Source organism: Anomalospiza imberbis, chromosome 2, assembly GCF_031753505.1.
Source record: "Anomalospiza imberbis isolate Cuckoo-Finch-1a 21T00152 chromosome 2, ASM3175350v1, whole genome shotgun sequence".
NCBI lineage: Eukaryota > Metazoa > Chordata > Aves > Passeriformes > Viduidae > Anomalospiza > Anomalospiza imberbis.
In genome coordinates this window covers 70,563,283-70,583,836 of record NC_089682.1, presented here as the reverse complement: position 1 = coordinate 70,583,836, position 20,554 = coordinate 70,563,283, and the positions used below count along the sequence as shown (strand labels likewise).

The following is a 20,554-nucleotide window of genomic DNA, read 5'->3' as shown; positions in this document are numbered from 1 at the left end:
GGATGACTTGGGACACCTCTGTTTGGGAAACTCAGTCTCACCTTTAGGGCTGCCACATTTGTAGCTCACATTTTGATTCTTATGAAGAATTCTGTTTTAAATGGTACCTTACTTGCATTTGAGTAGAGTTTATTCAAAAGATGTTTTTTATGAAGAGGATTACATTTCTACAACCACTACATCCACTAGTGGTATTGTAAAATCTTACCTTGGAAGCAAGTATATATTTATTTTATTTTAACTTAGCACAGAGGAATATGCCTTTTGCTTTTAGCTGGTTAGTAATCATCTGGTTTCAAATTAAAATTGCTGGAATTACAAGGGAATAAACTTCTCATGGAGCCAAAGCCTGTAGGATTTGGAAAGGACTGGAGACTTTCCATGTTTCAGCACCCTAGCAGTTAAAGGGTTTTTCATAGCAGCAAATTTGGAGTGATTTCCCTGGTTTCTCTCTCAGCTGGAGACAACTGATCACTATCCCTGTGTAATATCCTGTTTTCAGTCTTGCCTGAGTTGTGACATTGCTCTTCTGTAGATTTTCTTTGGCTTTTTCAGGGTTTGTCTTAAAACAAAATGCCCCAAAATGATACAGTTTTGCTGGTGTCTCATCATCAGTGATTACAGCACAACAGTTATAACCCTTGTCCTTATGCACATCAATTCATCATATCTTGAATGAAGGCCATTTTGCAACAGAACTTCACTCTTGGTTCCTCCTTAGCTAATGATCTCCACAGAGGTGTTCCTTACTCTGTATTTTTGATTTTGCTGTTTCCTTTGGCAGGGATGTGCTTACTGCTCTGTGTGCATTTCTTCTATCTGTGTTTACAGTACTACACATTTCTTCTCAAAAGTCTGCAGAACCAAATACATGTACACAGAAGCTTGCAGTGGTCAAGGTGCATCAGCTCCAGTGGACTTGCCCATAAAATACCTTATGGTTGTTCCTGGTGGACTTGGTGCTGATATTAGGGAATCCACAGCTGCCCATTACACTGTAAAAGAAGTTACTCTAGATTTTTTTTTTTTTTTAATGTGAAATTCTCTCTGTGTAAGGTCAACTGAATATTCAGACATAGGTTCATCCCACCTCACTGAGGTGGGAATGCACCCTACAGAGTGACTCAGAGAATTTAAGCCTGAAACCATTCTCAGTATTTTCCCATGTCTCAAAAGACTCTGCTCCTAGCTGACACAGCTAAATGCCTGCAGACTGACAGCACCATTATAAGCCTCAATTCTTAAAAATATTGTTGTATGACAGCATTAATCTTTTTAAGCAGACCCAGAAATCCCTTTTCCTTGGACAATATGCTGAAAAGTGTTACACCCTGAGCTTTTTGACTATCATTAGCCATTCTTTATAGCAACAGAGTTTCGAGACTTCCCTGAAAGACTTAGCCTAGTGGTTTTATACTAGCTGTGTTTTATGCTTGATGTTAAAAAAAGACTTAATCTTGCAGGGTAGAGTGAAAAAGTGTTACCTCTTATACAAAGAAGTAGTGGGTTTATATGAAAAGGTGGTCTACAAGAAGGCTGGAGAGGGACATTTTACAAGTCTGTCACTGTGTAGTGACAGAGCAAGGGGAAATGGCTTCAAACTGTCAGAAGGCAGGTTTAGATATTAGAAAAAAATTTCTTCACTTGAGAGTGGTGAGGCATTGGTACACGTTGCCCAGGGAAGCTGTGGATGCCCCATTCCTGAAAGTGTTCAAGTCCAGGTTGGATGGGCCTTTGAGGAACCTGGTCTAGTGGAAGGTGTCCCTGCCCATGGCAGGGGAGTTGGAACTAGGTGATCTCTATTTCCTTTCACCCCTAAACTAATGTTTAAAAATTGTATTCTTTATTAAAATAGAAACAAAAAGCCTCTCAAGTAATGTAGTAAAAGGTGATGACCAGCATTACATAAACATCGTAATGACTATGGCCTTTGTAAAAATTCTTTTCAGTCCCTTGTTTATTAAACATTGTGTAATAATGCTGTTAGATGCACGGCTACAGATATGGTAGTTTTGCTATCAACAAAAACTGAGATCCTTGCCTTATGTCTCTCCTTACTGGCAGGGCTCTTCCATATTGTTGTTGTTTGTTAAGAACTCATGTGTTTTCTACAATGGTGTTGACTCATGCCTATGTGGGAGACCGAATTCATTATAGATTTTCTTTTCACAAAAAAAAATGGCAAACCTGATGTTCATTAAAAGCAAGTATATAACCTCCTACTGTTAAAATTCATAAATTCATAGTGATAATTAGAGTGGGTTTTAAAATTTAGAAGCAACAGGGTTATTTCTAATTTTAGCTAGAAAGAGGTGGACTATCAAGAGAATGTTTATTCCTTGTAGCCTTCTTGCTTCATTTGCTAATAGTTACTAGAGATTGGTAGATGTTGCATACTAAAAATTAACCTAAATATAGTAGTACAGTGTTAATTCTTGTAAAATATACATAACTTGCTTGTTCTTCTTTCAGTGATAAATAGCTAATCCAGAGATATTAATAATCAATAATATGCAATCACATTTTTAAAACTATATGATATAATGCCAATTGATTTTTTTCTTATAAAGCTTCTGGGCAATTCAGAGTGTATTAACACCAATTTACAGCTTCAAGGGAATAAATGAACCCACTTTCCCCAAAAAAACAACCTGGGAAGCAAACCTACACAACTAAACACCATATGCAAAGACAATGAAAAATCTGAGTTTGGAACATGTCCTGAGTAGATGTCTCTATGTACTTCCAGAAAGGCCAGGAGGAAGAAAATCCCACAGGTAGAGGCCTTCAGCTGGGACCTTTTCCTGAAATGGAATGGACTAATACACAGGTGAGAGTAGTGAAGTTGGCTGTGAGAAGTAAGTGAGGAAAGCAAATAGTTTCTGAATTGCTGCTTCATAGTTTTGCCAGTTTTTCTCCACCAATGCTTCCCTGCACCCAAAAGGGCCCATTTCAATTTAAAAAAATATTTGTGCAAATGTTTCAATAATTTCCAAGATGCTGTGGCATGCAAGAAGCCTCAGCTACATACTGATCAAACTGAAAACAATGTGAGCTATTAAGAAAACAATGTGGCTCAAGTTGACTTTTGACATTTGAGGAAGTCAATGATATTGCGATGGTAGTCAACTGAGAGACCTTTACTGATCACAATTCTTCTAACCTGATTTGGATGGCTCCTTTAGATGGAGGGGTATCATGCCCTGGAAATGATTTTGTCTCTCCATTGTCTAGGCATCCTTATGGTCAAATAACTTAGGTAAATATCTCGACTTTGGTATCTCAAGCGGTCAGTAAAATTTCTCCTTTATCTTTTTGAAATTTCTTTTATTGCCTGTTAGTCTGGCAGAGACACAATCGGTCTCTGAGATGTAACGGGCAGGACCAAACCAGGATGTAGGACAGGAAGACTAAGCATATTTGCAGACCCAGAGAGCCTGACAGAAAAAGCATTGTTGAAGTTTGATTTGGTGTGGGGCATTTTTGGGTTTTGTTTGTTTTTTAATCAAAGAACTTTCCCAATAGAGGAGTTGTCATTGAAACCAGAAGTACAAAAAACCCCTCCAAATCAAATAAAAGTACAAGTGACACTATTGCACCAGAATAGTAACCTCCATAAATTTCTGTTATCAAAATACTCAGTTGTGTTTGTGTTGCATTTGTGTGCTCAGTTGTCACTGTATGACCTTCTGCCATTATGATAATAGGTGTGTGAGACACTTGATATTCTGGCTGTTGGCCAGTTGGGTCCTTTGCAGTCTCAGGAGGAAAAGGAGGCTGATTAAGATATGAAGATAATGCACACTAATGGGATATTTCTGGTAAAAATAGTCTAAAGTGATATATTGTTGATGTCCAAATTGTATCCTTTGTTATCCAGGGTTAACAAGACTCTGGGATAAATAGGGCGGATGAGCATTCTGAGAGATCTTGCACAGCTCTCTGCCAGCTGGACATCAATTTATAATGGCTTAGGATGTCTAGGTAATTTTCCTTAATGTAAGGGCCAAAAATATGTAATGATTAGGGTGGTAACCTAGGATGAATTCAGTGGCAAGCGTAATGGACAAGAACTATTACAGTATATATCTGGACACAATTTCTACCTTCTAGGATTTCGAGAAAAGTTTGACAAAGCTTATTTCTTAGTTTATTTTGTATGTGAATTAACTAATTTGTGCTACTTTTTTGTAACGCCAAAACCAAGAAATGATGCCAGTCAATCACTGTTTAATTAATTGTGTCATTTTTTCATGCAAAGATGAACAAAAGCTCTGATACCTCTTCAATACTGAGTGGCACACAGTAGGAGGGAAGTGCTGTTTGCTCCCTAGCAAGCCCATATGGTGGTAGGAGATCCAGTGTCCCTACTGTATAAACAGCACTGAATCTTTCAAAGCATGTTAAACAACATCTGCCAGTGATAAAATAAGTAAAGCAGAAGGCTCATTACTTGATAACTTTCACCTATGAGCCTTAAAGAAGGAGGCTGAAAAGATCTGTTGGAGAATTTTTTAAGTTCTGAAATGTGAGTGTCATGCTATTATTTCCACCTTTTTTTTTGCAATTAATACTGCACAGCAGGCTAGTTCTCTTTCGGTTCTGGTAAAAATATTGGATTGCTTAAGGAGAATTTAGCAAAAAAAGCAAGCCTAACAAAAAGTTTGTGGTAGGAAGAATTAATGACAGTCAACATAGTTTTAAAGAAAAGCAATTATGCTAGATAAACTTCATTTCAGAACGTGAATTTACTTGTCAAATGGTCCTATGTGTTATTTAGGCTTTTGTAAGGCATTTCATTTAATTTTGTATTTCATCTGGTATAAAAAACAGTATACTTTATCAAAATAATATTTCTTGAAGATTGGCACCTCAAAGCATTAATCAATGAGAAATGACCCTTACACAGAAATTTTGAGGGATCATAGAATCATAAAACAGAATCCTAGAATGGCTGGGTTGGAAAGGACCTTAGAGATGATCTAATTCCAATTCCCTGGCCCTGGGCAGAGATACCTTCCACTAGACCAGGTTGCTCAGAGCTTCATCCAACCTGACCTTGAACAGTTCCAGGGATGGGGCATCTGCAGCTTCTCTCGGCAACCTGTGCCAGTGCTTCACCACCTTTACAGTAAAGAATTTCTTCCTAATACCCAATCTGCTCTCTTTCAGTTTGAAGCCTTTCCCCCTTTTCCTGTAACTGCATCCTCTTTTAAAGTCTCTCTCCACAGTTTAGAATTGGGTATGGACAACATATTTCAATATTTTCACAAATTCTTTGGAAAGCTGCATGAATTCTTGGATGTTAGAATTTGAAAATAATGTGAAGATTGAAACACTGGGAAAAAAGAAGAGGACACAGCAAACAGATAGTGCAATCCAGTGACGGTCTAGCCTGCAAACAGAGGTCATTCAAACAAAATTGTCAAAATTGTCTCTAGAAGATAAGTATTTCACAGCCAGAAGGAAGCAATGGCAGCCTTACATACACATGGGGACACCTACAGCTGACAGAAGTGATGCTAGGATTGTTCCAGAGGAAAGAACAGGCAACTCAGTGGGGCTTGTATTTTTAACTTGAATGTAAAAAACCTCACTAAAAAATAAGAGTAAGGTAGTTTTATTGGTATGTGCAACAGTGAGACTGTGGAAGGAAATATTGTACCAGGTTTTAACATCTGTAATTTATAAAGATAATAAATAAATATCAAAAGAGAGAAGAGAGACTAGAGTGGAGAAAAGTTCTTCCAGGGAGAGACAGGATGTACTGACAGCATATTTCTGTGGGATCACTGGGAATAAGAGGATCCTTCACAGTAGCGGAGAAAAGCAGAATGTGTACCAGGGTAAGAGTAAACCAAGGCTGGGCAGGTGTTTTTAAAAGTGAGAACATAGGACAAACCATTAAGGAAAGCAGTAATCTCAGTCCTGTTATGTTTCCAGGATTAGGTGTTTTCCTGAAATAGGTGTGCATGCTTGTGTTTAATACAAGCTGTTGTCAGTATTAAATATGGCAGTCCATTAGTTCCCAATGATCCGATGGAGCTTTCTGCCTTAAACTCCGCATCTCTGAGGTGCCTTTGAGGTGCTGAGTCAGAAAAAACTTCTTCTACACAGGAAGGTGGAGTTAGATGGTATTGCTTAGGGAGATTAAACTCGTAGAACTAATGCATTTTATCACCTTTTTCCCCAGTCAGTAGTTCAAATGAAGAAACATGGAGCTGTATTACTTGGCCTAATGAAAGCTTTTGTTTCTTTTTTACTTCCTTCCCACTTCTTTCCATTTTAATTCATTAAAAAACTTGAGTACACCCACCTCCTGGCCTATATGTGTGGAGGATAAAGTTTGAATTCTCCTAGATAATGAACTTCTGAATTAATGTTTCTTCACTGATTTTTAACCTGGAGTTGCAAAATTTTCAGTAAAACAGCAAAGTTTAGTTGAGAGGTCTTGATGTTTTGCAGTGCTGTCTGCCATCTACATCTCAGTCATATTTTGTATAAGTGGTTGAATATTGGATGATCTTTAAAATGAAGTTCTAGACATTCTATATGGTTTTTTCAACTCTTCTTGAGTCATCTTGGGCAGTTTGCTTCATTCTTTCCCTTTGCTTTCCTACCTGTAAAAGAGTGATAGCATTTTCCTTTCTTTTACGAAGGGCTTTGAGAAGTGTTGTAGTGGCTGAAGAGTCATTAGACCTTTTATTTCTGTTTAACATAGAACTAATTCATTATTGCACTACCATTACATATATTCTCAGAGCAGTGAATGATATGTTCTCATCTGATAACACTCCAGAACACTTGGAGGTAAAAAGAAACAGAGACCCCTAGCCTACAAATACATAGGTGCACTTATCAAGTCCTAGAGAAAGCATATTTAAAATGATCTTTGTGTTTCCCCCCCACCCCCACTACACCTACACCCATTATAGCATGTATTTTCAAGCTTCCTGCTTTGACTTGCACCTAAAATAAATTGTTTTCACCTATTCCCACCTTATTTACCTTATATCATTCCCTGGGAAAAAGTGATTCTCCTCTGCAATTAGGCAAGGATGGAAGGGTCCATTATTCAATTGTTAAGCCTTTGAAAAACATTTTAATGGTTTTTGCTCAATTCATCAGCAAAGTCTGCCTTTGTTTTAATGCCTAAAAGAAATTCACTGTCTCAGTAATGACGGGTCTAAAACTCTGGTGAAATCCTGATGAGAACTGCTGAGGAATGGGTGCATATGTTATCTCCTGTTTTACTCAAATTGGAAATTCTCTAAAGCTTGGCTGCTCCTTTTTCACTCTGGATTTCCTTAATGCCTTTTAATTCTGGATTTCCTTAAAGCCTTTGACAATGGAATTGCAGTCCTTAACACTGGCACTGAGATGTTATGGCTATAGATAACAGGCTAATTAGAATTTGGCAGTCTTTGTATAATCTTAACGTTTCACCAGGGAAGAGGGAACTGAGCTCCTGTACCCCTTACTGGAATTTGGAAATGCAGATGAGAACATAGACATTTTGAGACTTAAGATGTAGTTCTATTAAAATGGAATTTCTCTGATGTACAAATCTACTTCCTTTTTATTCTACTTAGAGACATATTAACTAGCATAGCTATTTAGCTTTTTTCCACTGCTAAGTTTTCAGAAATGAGTCTGCTCTTGCCTATATACCTCTATAGAATTATATATCTGTGAAGAATTTTTTGAGCTGAAAGTATTGAATGGACATCAGGAAGTCTTAATTTTGCTTGCAGTGCATTTTCATTATTTGGTGTTACTCATGAGTAGTAGAAGAGATGGAGGTGCACTTTATAAATTTGTTTTCCCTTTGTTTATTTGTTTTATTGTGTCAGTTGTTGTTCCCTTGCGGTGTCTCATGAACCTTGTTAAATACTGCTCAGGCAGCCCAGCTTATCAATGCTGTGTAGTTGCCCTTTCATTTTCACATGCTGAGAAGAATTTGCTTCACCTCCCATTCAAGTAGATAATAGAACTTCAAAAGGTCTAATTGCATCCAAGATATTGCTCAATATTTCCACATGAACAAACATAAAGGTCAGCAACACTTGAGAGGCTTTATTGCAAAGATCTTTCTTCTGGCTTGAATTCTGCTGAAAATTGTCTTTGTTGTTAAGAAACAGGAATTCATTGATCTTAAAAAACGACATTACCTGTGGACAATTCTTTAAAAGTGAATGTCCTTAAATTTTTTAATGTGCGGCTTCTGTTGGCAGTCATCTTTTATATAGTATTAGAAAATTAGTAATTAATAGTAGTAATTAGGTAAAATATCTGTAGTGACCCTGCATGAAATGATTTGTTTCTATATTCCACTCTTCTGCATAGAAGAGTGTTCACTATAGCTTCAAAACTGAAGCTTAGGATTTTAAAAAATCTTATATCACCTTTGCAGTAAGCATTAAACTAATGGTCAATTAATTAAATCTCACGTGCTTTCTTGCAGAAGTCTAATATTAATATTCATATTATGTAAAATAAAACTGAATATACAGATAGTAATTCTGCTCCACAAAGCTAAGGAAAATACTGGTAACATCAGTATTCCATATTGCTTGCCTATATTGGGTAAAATGAGTGCTGGAGCTTGAAATAAGTTTTCAAACAAGCTATTCTTGCCTTTTTTCACTTCCGTGATGTAATGCAGCAATGCATTATTTAATTTACAGTAACAAAATGATTTGGGGTTAAATGTTATGGAGGCAGTGTGGAATTTGTTCTGCTTCTAATTGATGCTGTGGCCTACATTGTTCCCCAAGGCAGCACAGACGTTTTTTCAGACAAGTCTCCTGTTAATTATTATTGTACTCTGTGGTGCTGGGTCAGTTGTCATTTCCATTATATAAACTTTAAAAACTGAGGAGGTTGGGGGATTTGTTTCAGGTTTTTTAGCTCACATTTGGTTAAGCTTTGATCACTTGTCTATAACTGTTTCCTGAAGTGATGGTGGCTTCAGTCTAACAGTCACTTCTGTACAAACCCCTGCAAATTCTGAGGTCTCCAAGAGGTGCCTGCATAGCTGTGCAGTTGCTGAAAGCACTTCCAGCCTTCTTGGAAAACGAAGCCAAAAGTGCTGAATATTTGTGTCAGCCTGAATTCCCCTAGCCTTCTTTAGAGCCCATGTGTTGTCCTGACCATCCACTAACCCTTGGAGTAAACTTCATCTTCACTGCACTGCTGAATACGCTCCATATTTCCTTCAGGAGGCAACCACCATCCATAGAGACCATCATGGGGTTCCTATAAACTCTGTCTCACAGAAACAGGAAAATATTTATTAGTAGCTTGGATGAAAGATGGTGTAAAGAAGTCAACCATTTTAAAGGAAAGGAAATTTATTTCTTATCTCTAGACAGTATGAGTTATAGTTAATGATAGCATTTCCTTTCTTTCGTAGATGTGGCCATGTGGTCAGCTTGCAATATCAGACTCTTCTTCACTTCCTTGAGAGGTTTTTTGTTTTGTTTTTGTTTTCCCCCCTCGCAGTGTTTATCTATTTATATTACTTTTTTCTAATGTAAATTTTCTCTGGATGGTGCTAAAGCCCACTTGCCTCCATTGTAACTTCCTTACTTGAAACATTTGGAATTTTGTGATTGTTTAGTTACATATAGTTGCTGTCTACAGCTGCTGGAAAACAGGTTGTGTCAGGGTGGGGGTTGGCCTCTTTTTCCAGGCAACTAGTGATAGGACAAGGGAAAATGGCCTCAAGTTGTTCCCAGGGGAGGTTCAGATGGATATTAGAAAAAAAAAAAAATTTACTAAAAGAGTTTATACTTAAAAAGTTCCATACTTAAGCATTCAAACAGGATGCCCAGGGAATTGGCGTTGTCACCATCCCTAAAAGAGCTCAAAAAATAAGTTGACATGAGTCTTTGCTATGTGGTTCAGTGGGCTGGGTAGTATTCAACTGAAGGTTGGACTTGATCTTGGAGGTCTTTTCCAACCTTAATGATTCTACAATTCTAAAATAAAATTAAATGGAATACCATGAAAGCTATACATGCTTCTTAACCCTGGAAGACTGACCCAGGATTTCTGAAGCTAAAGACTCAAAAATCAGGAATCTTTGTAAACTTGCAAGTTAATAGGCAATCTTCAAATAATTTTATGAAGTCATCACTACACAGCAGTAAAGAGTCAAGAAACTCAGATTCTGAAAACTTCAGCAGCCTGAAGTCATAGTATGAATTCACAAACTTTTCAGATACTTGCAAAATTTTGCATCTAAGGCTAATTTTCCTTAAGAAACATATTGCTTCTGGAGACATCATCCTGATTAAATACTTTAAAATGCTATTATTTATTAAAGTTAGAATGTTGTAATATCCCTGATCATTGGGAATGATTGATGCAATTCTTTTAGCTCTGAGTGTAAATTCAGAAATTAGTCATAATTCAACTTCTAGCTTAAGATAAAATAGTTATTGCCATGGTATAATCTTTCTGAAAAAAGAAGCATGTCCTACCTAATACTTACCAGCACTGGTGCCTGCTGCCTCAGTCAACTCTTACCTAATTTTTTCATGTATTCATTCTCCAGTTAAGGGATTGAAATTATTTTTCTCTTCAATACACAGCATAAATCTTCACCCATTCAGAAAAGCACAAGGAAATTGTGAATAATGGCTATGTAAGCAGTCTATTAAATGTTATTAGAAACACACTTCTCTTTCTGTAGTGAACTCAGTCTCCCGATTGTTTATATAAACTGTTTATAGGAGGTTTGCAGCTACAAAGGGGATATTTTTTGTATGTTATTTGAAAAAGTATTTCACAGGGTAGAAGTGATCATGATAAAATGATGTCTTTATAGTACAGTTGTGTTTCAAGGACCCTCATATAAATGAGTATGCTTTAATTTCTTTGTGCAATAGAAATGCAGAGCTTACTGTATCATCAAGTGTCTATGTCTCTAAAAAGAAAATGGTTATAAACTTTATCTCAGTGTTGGAATCCAGTTGAAAACATGTTTTTATTCAGATCTTTTATGCAGTAAAGTACTGAAAAGATATATAGGAATTAGTAGGTAACTTGGATTTTTTAGGGAACAAAAAGAAACAATTAAGAGTAAACAGACTAACTCACCTGGGAGTGAGGTTTTACCATGGGAGAATTTTTTCTACATCTTTCACACTCAACACTCAATAACAAAAAACTTTTTCACTTGTTTACAAAACACATTGTTACTGATTAAATTGCAAATGGAGGATGGCTGAGTTTAGTTTAATCCATAGTTAAAACCTGCAGAAATTTCAAACATCAAGACTTTGAATTCCATAAAGCCCAGACAATTAAAAGACCTTTCCATGTTCAGCATCCTGAGACAAGCATGCATTTTGTTCCAACTAAACTAAACAAAAAAAAAAAGTTCTAATTGCAACATAGAGTACCCAGAGAACAGATAAAATTATCTTTTTTTCTATGATTTGGTTTTCTAAAAGGCACAGCATATTGTTGAGAGATAGAATATGCAGAGCTGTTTTGCTACATAAGCCTTCAGTTCTATTGGAGATTTTAATTATCATTGAATGAGTTGGCTTAGATCTTTACACACACACACATATATAATTGCAATGTATTCTACTTATCTAAGAAGAGTTATATCTCACTTTGGCTGTAGGAATTTGAAAACTAAAGGGTTTTTTTTTACAAATAAACCTTTTCCCAGTTAAATATGTAAACTTTGCAGTTGCAAGCAAAATACAGTGCATACTTAATTTTTGCCCTATAATCCAAGGGTTTCTGTCTCTTCTAGTGACCCATGAAAGCCTCTACACCTTCAGAAATATGCAGTTTAGCTCATAATACTAAGTTTCCAATAATGAGAGTCTTACATTTTGCTTAGAGCACTGTGAAAAGAATTGTGATTTTCTTAGCTTAAATGGGTGTTCAGCTTAAACCACACAGAACTTCTGCATTTAAATTTTTCAAAAAGTTCCTTTTATAATTTTTGAAAATAATAAGGACCTGAAATTATTTCTAAAATAATATGGACCTTGAGACACCTGCTTCAACTTTCAAGTTCTACTTTGAGTAGGGCAATAGGACACACTTCCTACTCAGCTTGTAATTCTATGGATCTGTGATTTTGTGACTTTAACTGATATTTATTAGTGATTCATTTTGAAGAGTTCAATTATATGCTAAGGACTTAACATTGTAGGCTCCAAACTTTAAAATCTCACCCTCTATTTCCTAGACAGAGCCTGGTCACTCTTAATGCTTAGTTCAGCTTTTCCTTTCTTCTGTTTCATTTTGACTCCTACAGTGCCAGGCTATTTTTTCTGGTAACTTTGAAATACTTGAACATTTCACTTTGACTTTGCCTTCTCTTTCCCTGACCTTGACAAGTCCCTCTTGGCATAATCACACTATAATCTTTTTATGTAATATACTGATGTCCATGATGGTGAAGCTTTCAGATATTATGTTTGCAAAGAAATACAGGAATTAGAGTAAACTTGAGTGACGTATCTTTTCTGACATAACCTGCATTTAGAATTCAGGTAAATGCATTATTTTGTGAAATCTTAAAGCCAAACTTGTAAAAGAAGAAAAATTAAAAAAATATTTTTTCAAGCCATTAAGAAACTTTTCATTAACCAGAATTAACAAAGTGTACAAAATCAACTCCTTACTGTGATTTTTTTCCCTGCTATCTTTATAGCTATTGTGAAAACTGAGAACTATTGTGTAGGGCAGCAGTGTCATTGGAACACAGAATGAGAAGACAGACCCTCTCCCAAACAGTTCCTTAATTGAGTAAAGGAGAAAATAAAAATAGGTAAAGTAGGACAGAAGAGGTACAAAACATATCAAGAAAGCACAAAATACTGATAATTTTAATAGAATCACAGAATCATGGAATGATTTGTGTTGGAAGGGTCATCAACGATCACCTAATTCCAAATCCCCTGCCATGGGCAGGGATACCTTCCACAAGACCAGTGTGCTGAAAGTCCCATCCAGCCAGGTCTTGAACACTTCCAGGGATGGATAATAACTTCTCTTTTTAAATTAATCACTACTCTAAAGACAAGTCATAAAGAAGCAGCTTTGCAGGTTGTTTCACTGTCATAATTGAAGTGACACTCCTGGCAACCTGGTGGGAAATCGAACTAAGAAGACCCAATTTTATTCTTCTTTATGAGAAATATCTGAGCCCTTCTAACATGCAGAAAAAGAGTCAGTGTTCACTTACAGAAGGGGTCCAAAAGTGCATACTGAAAGTGGCCAAAGGAGAATTTCACATGACTGTAGTGTACCAGATGCTTCGGGACAAAGGGGATAAAACTTCTTCCCTGATGATCCTTAAGTATTTTTGAAAGCTGCTTTTAGCACTGTAAGAAAAACCTTCTGTAGAAATAAAAGTTCTACTGTTGTGTTCCCACATTAGGCCAAGGGCTGGTGCACCAGCCTGGAAGTATGTTAGCTAAACTTGTTCTAGATTCTCTTACTTATGGCTATGACTAATTTTAAAATCTTCTATAGATGAATTAACAGGTCTTTCACAAGGCCATTCCAAGCAGTAATGGGGGAAAAAAAGCTAGATCCATAATAAGTTTTTAACTATGACTCACTGGTCTTTGGTGTAATTTGGAGATGGTTGCAGTCTGGTATCTTATCAAGAAATTTTGTCTATGCTTATGGAGTATAAACCCCTTCCTACAACTTTTCAAACAACCAGGTGACTTCATGAGCTCTAAGATATTTTTAAAGTGTTTTGAGGGTTTTTTGTTTCCTGCCCTACTTCCTAGTAGTTCAGCAGTTTAAATTAGGTGATTGCTGAGCAAATTCCAAAGTTGTTCTATGAATGTCAGCGCTTGCCTTCTTTAGCTGCTGGGAAAGAGGTAGCTTTTGAATGAGTAATTGATCTCAAAGAGGGAAACCTTAGTTGTCTTAGTTTATCCTCTAACAGCACTGATGACTTTTCTTTCTGGTCTGTGTATCTGTTTGGAAAGATAACGTGGGATGAGAGAGATTCAGTGGGTATATTGGAGAAGAGATTGATAAAAACATAATTCGAGGAATGTGTGAAAAGGGTCTACAGAAAGGCACCACATGTGGAAAAGTGAGTCTGAGCAATGTGAAAAAAATTATGGGAATGGAGCGAAAGAAAGGAGGAAAATGTGTTCATAAATTGCCTATGGAAAAAGTGCTTGCTGAGTAAAGGCGTCCACTGGTCGACATTCCTTTCCTCTTGATTTCTTATTTATGTGTTGACTGTGTGTCCTGGGTTGGATATATGAAGTCTTAATAAGTTTTAAGTCTTTTATTGTTTAATATAGTTCATTTTTTTTGTGCTGGTGAATGCTTTACCTATTAAATAAACAATTTTTTCCACTTTTCTCCAAAAAATCTTTTTCCCAAAACAGTTAGAGGAGGGACCACTTAAATTTGTTTTTCTATAGAAAACCCCTTAAAGGTTTTTCTCCCAAAATTCCCCTAAACCAGAACACTGTGTTTCATAGAGATGCAATAATATTTGCAGCAAGACTAAGACTGAACCACATCTACATCCAGAGAACAGTTTTATTGGTTAACATGGGAAAAGCTGGAGTGGTAGAGTGAGGTTTTTTTCTGTCTTGAAACAGATGACACCAGCAAATTCATAAATTTGAAAAGTCAAGGATTATACTGTGCAGTCAAAGAGTAGTCTGTATTAATATATTATCTATCATGTATCTAAAGACATATGATTTTATGTTGCAACAGTATGTGAAAACATAGAGTATCTGTGTACCTGTGGTGGTACTTGAGATCCACAAAATCAGAACAAGTTAATATTAAAAAGTCAACAAAAATCGAACTTATATCAAACTATTGTGCATAAAAACACAGTGCTATCTCATTTATAGAAATTAGTTGGGTGGTATGATGCAGAGACCTCATAAGCTGCAGCAAAACATACTTTTCATCCTGGCTTAATATTTATGTTGGTAGGGAAACAGAAGTTCTCTATGCCCTGGAGTGGTGTCTGTCTGTTGTGTAACTTGTCCTTCCTACAGCTCCATATGTTGTAACTCATTATTTGTTAATATTATTTGTTTTTTCAAGTAATGAATTGTTCAAGCTAAAAAGTAGGCTTTGTGAGTGGGGGGGTCAGCATATTCATGCTGAGGGACTGTTTCTGAAAAGTGAATACACAGGACATTTTCATTGTTTCTGCTCTTCTGTGAATTTTCATACCTTCTAAAACAGATTGCTTCCTAACTATAAGTATGGCCAGGCATCTCATGTTCTGGTTAAACAACCCAAAGAATTAATTATTCAAGTTCCTGTCTGTGGTTCTTGAGTATCAGTGGACTAAAGAACTTGAAACTGATCTAATTCCAATTTCTAAAGGTACATGAGAACTCATGTCCTTGGCATCAACTTTTTTTTATTTCAGTGGCTCTGATTTTAGTGCACGGGCTATGGCCATGTAAGGAAACAGGCTATTGCAATACTTTTTTAATTGCTAAAAATAAAGATATTTTAACATTTTAAAGTTAATTATAGGAGAGAATAGCATGCAGCTCTACCATGGAGCATTTAGTTGGTGAAACAAATATTTAAAGTAAGATACAGCTTTTGGCATAGTGCTCCATATTACAGTGCCCTGCAGGAGGAATTTGAGGTGTCACATATATAACACCAGGATTTATTGCATTTTATATTATTGAATAGTCTGGAATATTGAATCTTAAAAATAAGAAGTGTGTGTTTATTGCTGTATAATATATTCACAAACCAGCTGAATGATTCCCTCAGAATAATTTGATGGACTGCTTCTTTTTTTTAAATTTTTTGTATAACTGCTGAGATTATCCAGTTGCAAGTTAGGTGACAGTTCTTAGGAGTGGAGAGAAATATGTATCCTCACAGGCTTTCAGAGCATTGTTCAGAGACACTCTTAAATTAGACTGACTTTTTCTGCTCAGTTTGTAGAGACTGGGTGTTCTAAAAGATAAATCACTGTATAACCTTATATTGGTAGAGGACTTGCTTAGTTCAGCTTAATTTCTCCAATGGGAGAGTGCAAATTTGGGATTTGCTCCTCTGCTCTTTATTTAAGACAGTCACCTTAAATGAGAAGTAATGCAGAATAATCCAGTTTTTTAACAATGAACATTCTGTTAAAAAAAAATAAAACCGAAAGAAAAGTATGTTTTACAATATGTTGACTGTGACCTGAACTTAATCCAATTATCAGTTTTATTCAACTGACAAACTGGATTACTAAAGCCTTGATTTTATGCAAACCTAGTTGCAATAAATCATCTTATCCGATGCTCGAAGCATTTATCTTGAGCCTGTAATTTATCCTTATTACAAGCTTATATTGCAGACATTTTCTACTGCACTTCATTTACAGAGCTGAGAATCTGAAATCAAATGAGGAGCAGGATGGGAATGGAAATGATGGGAAAAGAAATGGCTGTATGGATTATTAGAATTGTATGTCTTAGGGTAAACAAAGCTTGCAGGTGCAAGCTTTCACTTGCAGGTGAAAGAGAAAATGGTTGGTTGCTTTCTTGAAAGATGCTGAGCTAAATGTAGCTTTTGACCAACAGTTCTAACCACAGTGAAGCCCTTCCTCTTTCCAGTCTTTTTGTGAATCTTTGAGCCCAGTGTGACATTGTGTGTACACAAACCATCTGTTTATGGTGGCTGAGTACCATAAATAGGCATGGTGTTGGATATTCCTAACGTGCCAAGGCTCTGTAGATCTAATGGCATAGCACAGCATGTCATTCAGAGGAAGAAGGTTCAGAAGAAACATAAGAAAAAAATGGGTCAACTTCATAAAAAATATGTGGATTTTCTATTAGTTAATCTCTGTGGTTTTTTATTTCTTAGATTATTTTTTTCAGGTAAGGAATTTTGGATTATTTTCTTACCATAGTGAGAAATAGGAGAGACAAAGCTAAGAGGGGGTTACCTATTATGAAAACCTCTTTGTAGCAGTCACGTTGAGAAGGCTGTGCCTCAATTCTCTTGCAACTCATCATGATGAAAAGCAGATTTTAAGGCTTTGAACAAGTGGTGTCTCAGAGTCTTACAAGGGAGATAACTTTTAATCTAATATAATTTTATGAACTTTCGGCTTTAAATCCAGATTTACCAGGTGATAAATGCCTTTTTAGATGTTGGAATATCCCACAGATTAAAAGGAATATTTATATGGGTCCTTAGGTATTTGATGTGAAGGAAGTATAAAATAGCTTTGTGGAGTAAGCACAAATTTTACAGTGTGCACTAAACTAGGTTCAGTGGAGTGCTGCTGAACACCACAGCTTTGCTAGTCTAGCTGTAAACTGTTCCCTTAAAATTAGTCACTGCTGTCATGAAGCTTAAGATTTTCATACATACTGCATAGGGAGAGATAAAGACCTTCCAATTGATGGGTAATTCTAGTCTTGTCAATTGTTTCCATCTTGTGTTAACATGCTGACATTGATTGTTCCAAAAAGTCAGCAAAGAGTCGAGCTGCGCTGACTTCAGTATTTCCTTAGTCATTGCCGCTCCTCTATTTCTGTACAAAATGTCTTATTAATCCTTAGGAAGGATATTATGTTTTTAAAAAGGGTATTCAGAAAATGCTAGCACATTAAATATCCTATTCTCATCGGTCTCTTGGAGGAAACTGTGTTCCAGAGGCAGAGATGAGTGCCGTGCCATGTACAGCAGCACAGCTTTGTTATGGGGTTGCACTGGTGCTGAGCTAGGACAGGCAGTGCTGCTCCCACATCACTAACGAGGACAAACTGGCTCTCCACAGCTTTTCCTTGCCCATTCATTTATCTCATTCTACCCATGGCGATACAGCAGGATTCTTGAGTGATTTTAGCACTGCTGATGTTCAGCTCTGTAAAGAAAATGTGTATTTCACTCTGGAGAGGTGATCAAGCAAACCTGGGTGAAAGGATATTGTGAAAGTGAAGAGGTTAAAAGAAATTAATGATAATTCTGGCAACAAATGATGCACAGAAAAGGAATCAGAGTAAGCCTTTTGTAGCACTCCAAAGCATACTGATTTAGTGTCTGCTAATGAAAATTGCCCTACTAATTTGAAATGCATGCATATCAGGTGCACATATCCCATGCACTTAAATATTTTAACTAAATGGAACTTCTACTGGAAATACTAATTAATGCCTTGTCTAAACATGTTACATTTTCAACCAGATGCACAGTATTTAAACTGTTCTGCTGCTCTACTCATGGACAATATTTGATATTTTCATCTTCTTCATAAATTACACTTTAGATTTTGATGAAAATATCTTCCCAGATTAAGTATGTTCATTGCCAATCTCCTTATTTTTATTGAGAGCAGGCTGTTTCTCATTTAATTTAACTTGGGTATTGCTGAATTTCTATGGTTTCAAATACCAATATTAAAATAATGACAAATATTATGACAGACTTATGACCAAAACTTGTGATAAAATCTTATTAATCCCTTTTCTGCTTACTCAGACAATTGGTATTTTTCTGCCTAAATACTGACATTTACAAGTTTATTGTCAGGTAAATAAACACTTCATTTTTACATTGGTTATAGCTGTACAGATGCCCAGCACACTGAGTGTTGTTTTATCTTTAGATTTACATATTCATATGCTCTTTGACACCTCTGCATATATTATAAGAGGGGAGGGGAAGATGGTGTCCAAATTTGTCACAGAAGACATGTGTTAATATGCATTAAAATGTTCAAAGAGCAATATTCATCTTAGCCTCTATATTGAGAAGATATCAAAGCAGCTCAGCAGTGTGTTATGAGCAGCTAATTTGAAACTTCTGCTCTCTGTTAGTGTCATTCTGTCTCAGAGTGAGATTTTGTTTAACTGCAAAATGTCACCCAGACTTTTTCTGTTTAGTCCTGCACGGCTGCTCAGAATGTATCATTTGCGAGTGCTGTCTGTTCACAGTGAGAAAGTTCATAAAAAACATGCACTTGCATTTCCCCGAGGGATAAATCAATTAAAATGTTTCTAATTTACTACTGTTGGAAATATTGGGTGAACTGATAAAGAGATACAATTTAATATTCATCTTAGTGAGATTTCAAGATCAAACTAGTGGTACAGCTTTTCAATCTAGTGGCTAGAGCAATTTATATACTAAATCCAAAACTAGATGTGATTCCCTGTTCCAAGACATGGGGAAAAAGTTTTATCCCTTTTCAGATCATTTTCATAAACATAGAATATTCTAACAGCAACCTTCATCCAGCCTTCAGTGTGTCTAGGCCACTGATCACCTCAGGATGCTTAACTGCATCCTCCTTTCTTCACTGCTGCCAAAAAAGCTGGGACTGCTATTTTAGCATGGCTATGTCAGATACTGAGAAACAGCTGAGGTAGTTAATAAGCCCAAAGTCTCTGAGATTGTAATGTAGTATAAATATAAATTTTCCATGGGCCATAAGAAATGAAAATGCTAAGGCTGATACCATGAAAATATTTATGGAATTGGGCAAGGTTTCTTCTCATATGCTGTGACCTCTTTTTCCAGTGGTTCCTGAAAGGATCTTCCACTGCTGTGAAACACTTTCAGGACATAGTAGCAAGAGGAACTTTCTTAATGCATTGAGTCAGAGAGAAAGGATGTTATGCTGCCAGAAGGAAGCAGAAAGTTACAAGTGACTGAAAAAGTGGGGAATAGCGAGGAAATTAGAATCTAACCTCTAATCTACTAGCTCTCTATATTATGTATCAGTATAACTGGGAACATGTATTCCTTTAGATTCTTGTTTGCTTTTGCTGATGCCAAACATTATCCAGATGGGATGGTGCATTTTCAGTATTCATTTCCTTTTTATGTCACACTTTTCCTGATCTGCATTTTTCACAGTTTTTTTTTTTTCATTTTTTCCCTTAGAAAAGATATTATAATGTCCTTCTTAGCCCTGTTGCCATATTTTTCTCTCCACTGAAACCATTTATTAGTTAATAAACTTAATTTGTCCCTTTTTCTTAAAGAAGCTTTTTTATCTCTGCTGCCTTCAGATTTAATGGACTGAGTGCTTCAAAAGCAAATATTGCTTGTAAAAAAATATTGTGAGCTACTGATATTATTTTCAGATCCTGCAACAGTAAGGATTGTATGCATAAACTATATGATATATATTTCACACATGAATTCTGAGGTTTGGTGCTATGAAGCAACACATTTTTGATACTAGCCGAGAAAGCACAAAATTATCTGCATGAAGTTTGAAGGACTGATTTTTTGAGAATCAGTGGAAAAGAATCCCTCTTCTTAATGAGACCTAATAAGATTTAATAAGACCTACAAAGAAAGAAACTGGATCATCCTCTATTAAGTGTGGCAGGCAGGTAGTGCACACTTAATTCAGTGTGTGACTCGAGTCACAGAGTGGGTGGTGGCATCAGCCAGGGGAAGGGGTGGGTGTTGTGTTTTTCTGCTGAAATGACTTCTCTTTGGAAGCACAGACTGGAGAGCCATGAACTTGGTGTTTATTCTCAGTCACCTCTCTTTACACACATTCCTTTTTCATATCCATGAAATAGACAAATTC

General features: G+C 36.3%; 1 protein-coding gene across 25 annotated transcripts in view; it reads left to right on the top strand.

Moving 5' to 3' along the window:
* DLG2 (discs large MAGUK scaffold protein 2) overlaps positions 1 to 20,554 on the top strand; it is a 984,419-nt gene that overhangs the window by 391,983 nt on the left and 571,882 nt on the right. For 16 of the 25 annotated variants that reach the window (XM_068181606.1, XM_068181605.1, XM_068181599.1 and 13 more), the window contains one exon: positions 2,750 to 2,830. The exons of the other annotated variants lie outside the window; for them this stretch is intronic. In XM_068181606.1, coding sequence (XP_068037707.1) covers positions 2,750 to 2,830 — 81 coding nt within the window. The remainder of the gene's footprint in view (positions 1 to 2,749; positions 2,831 to 20,554) is intronic. 25 annotated transcript variants of the gene reach the window in all.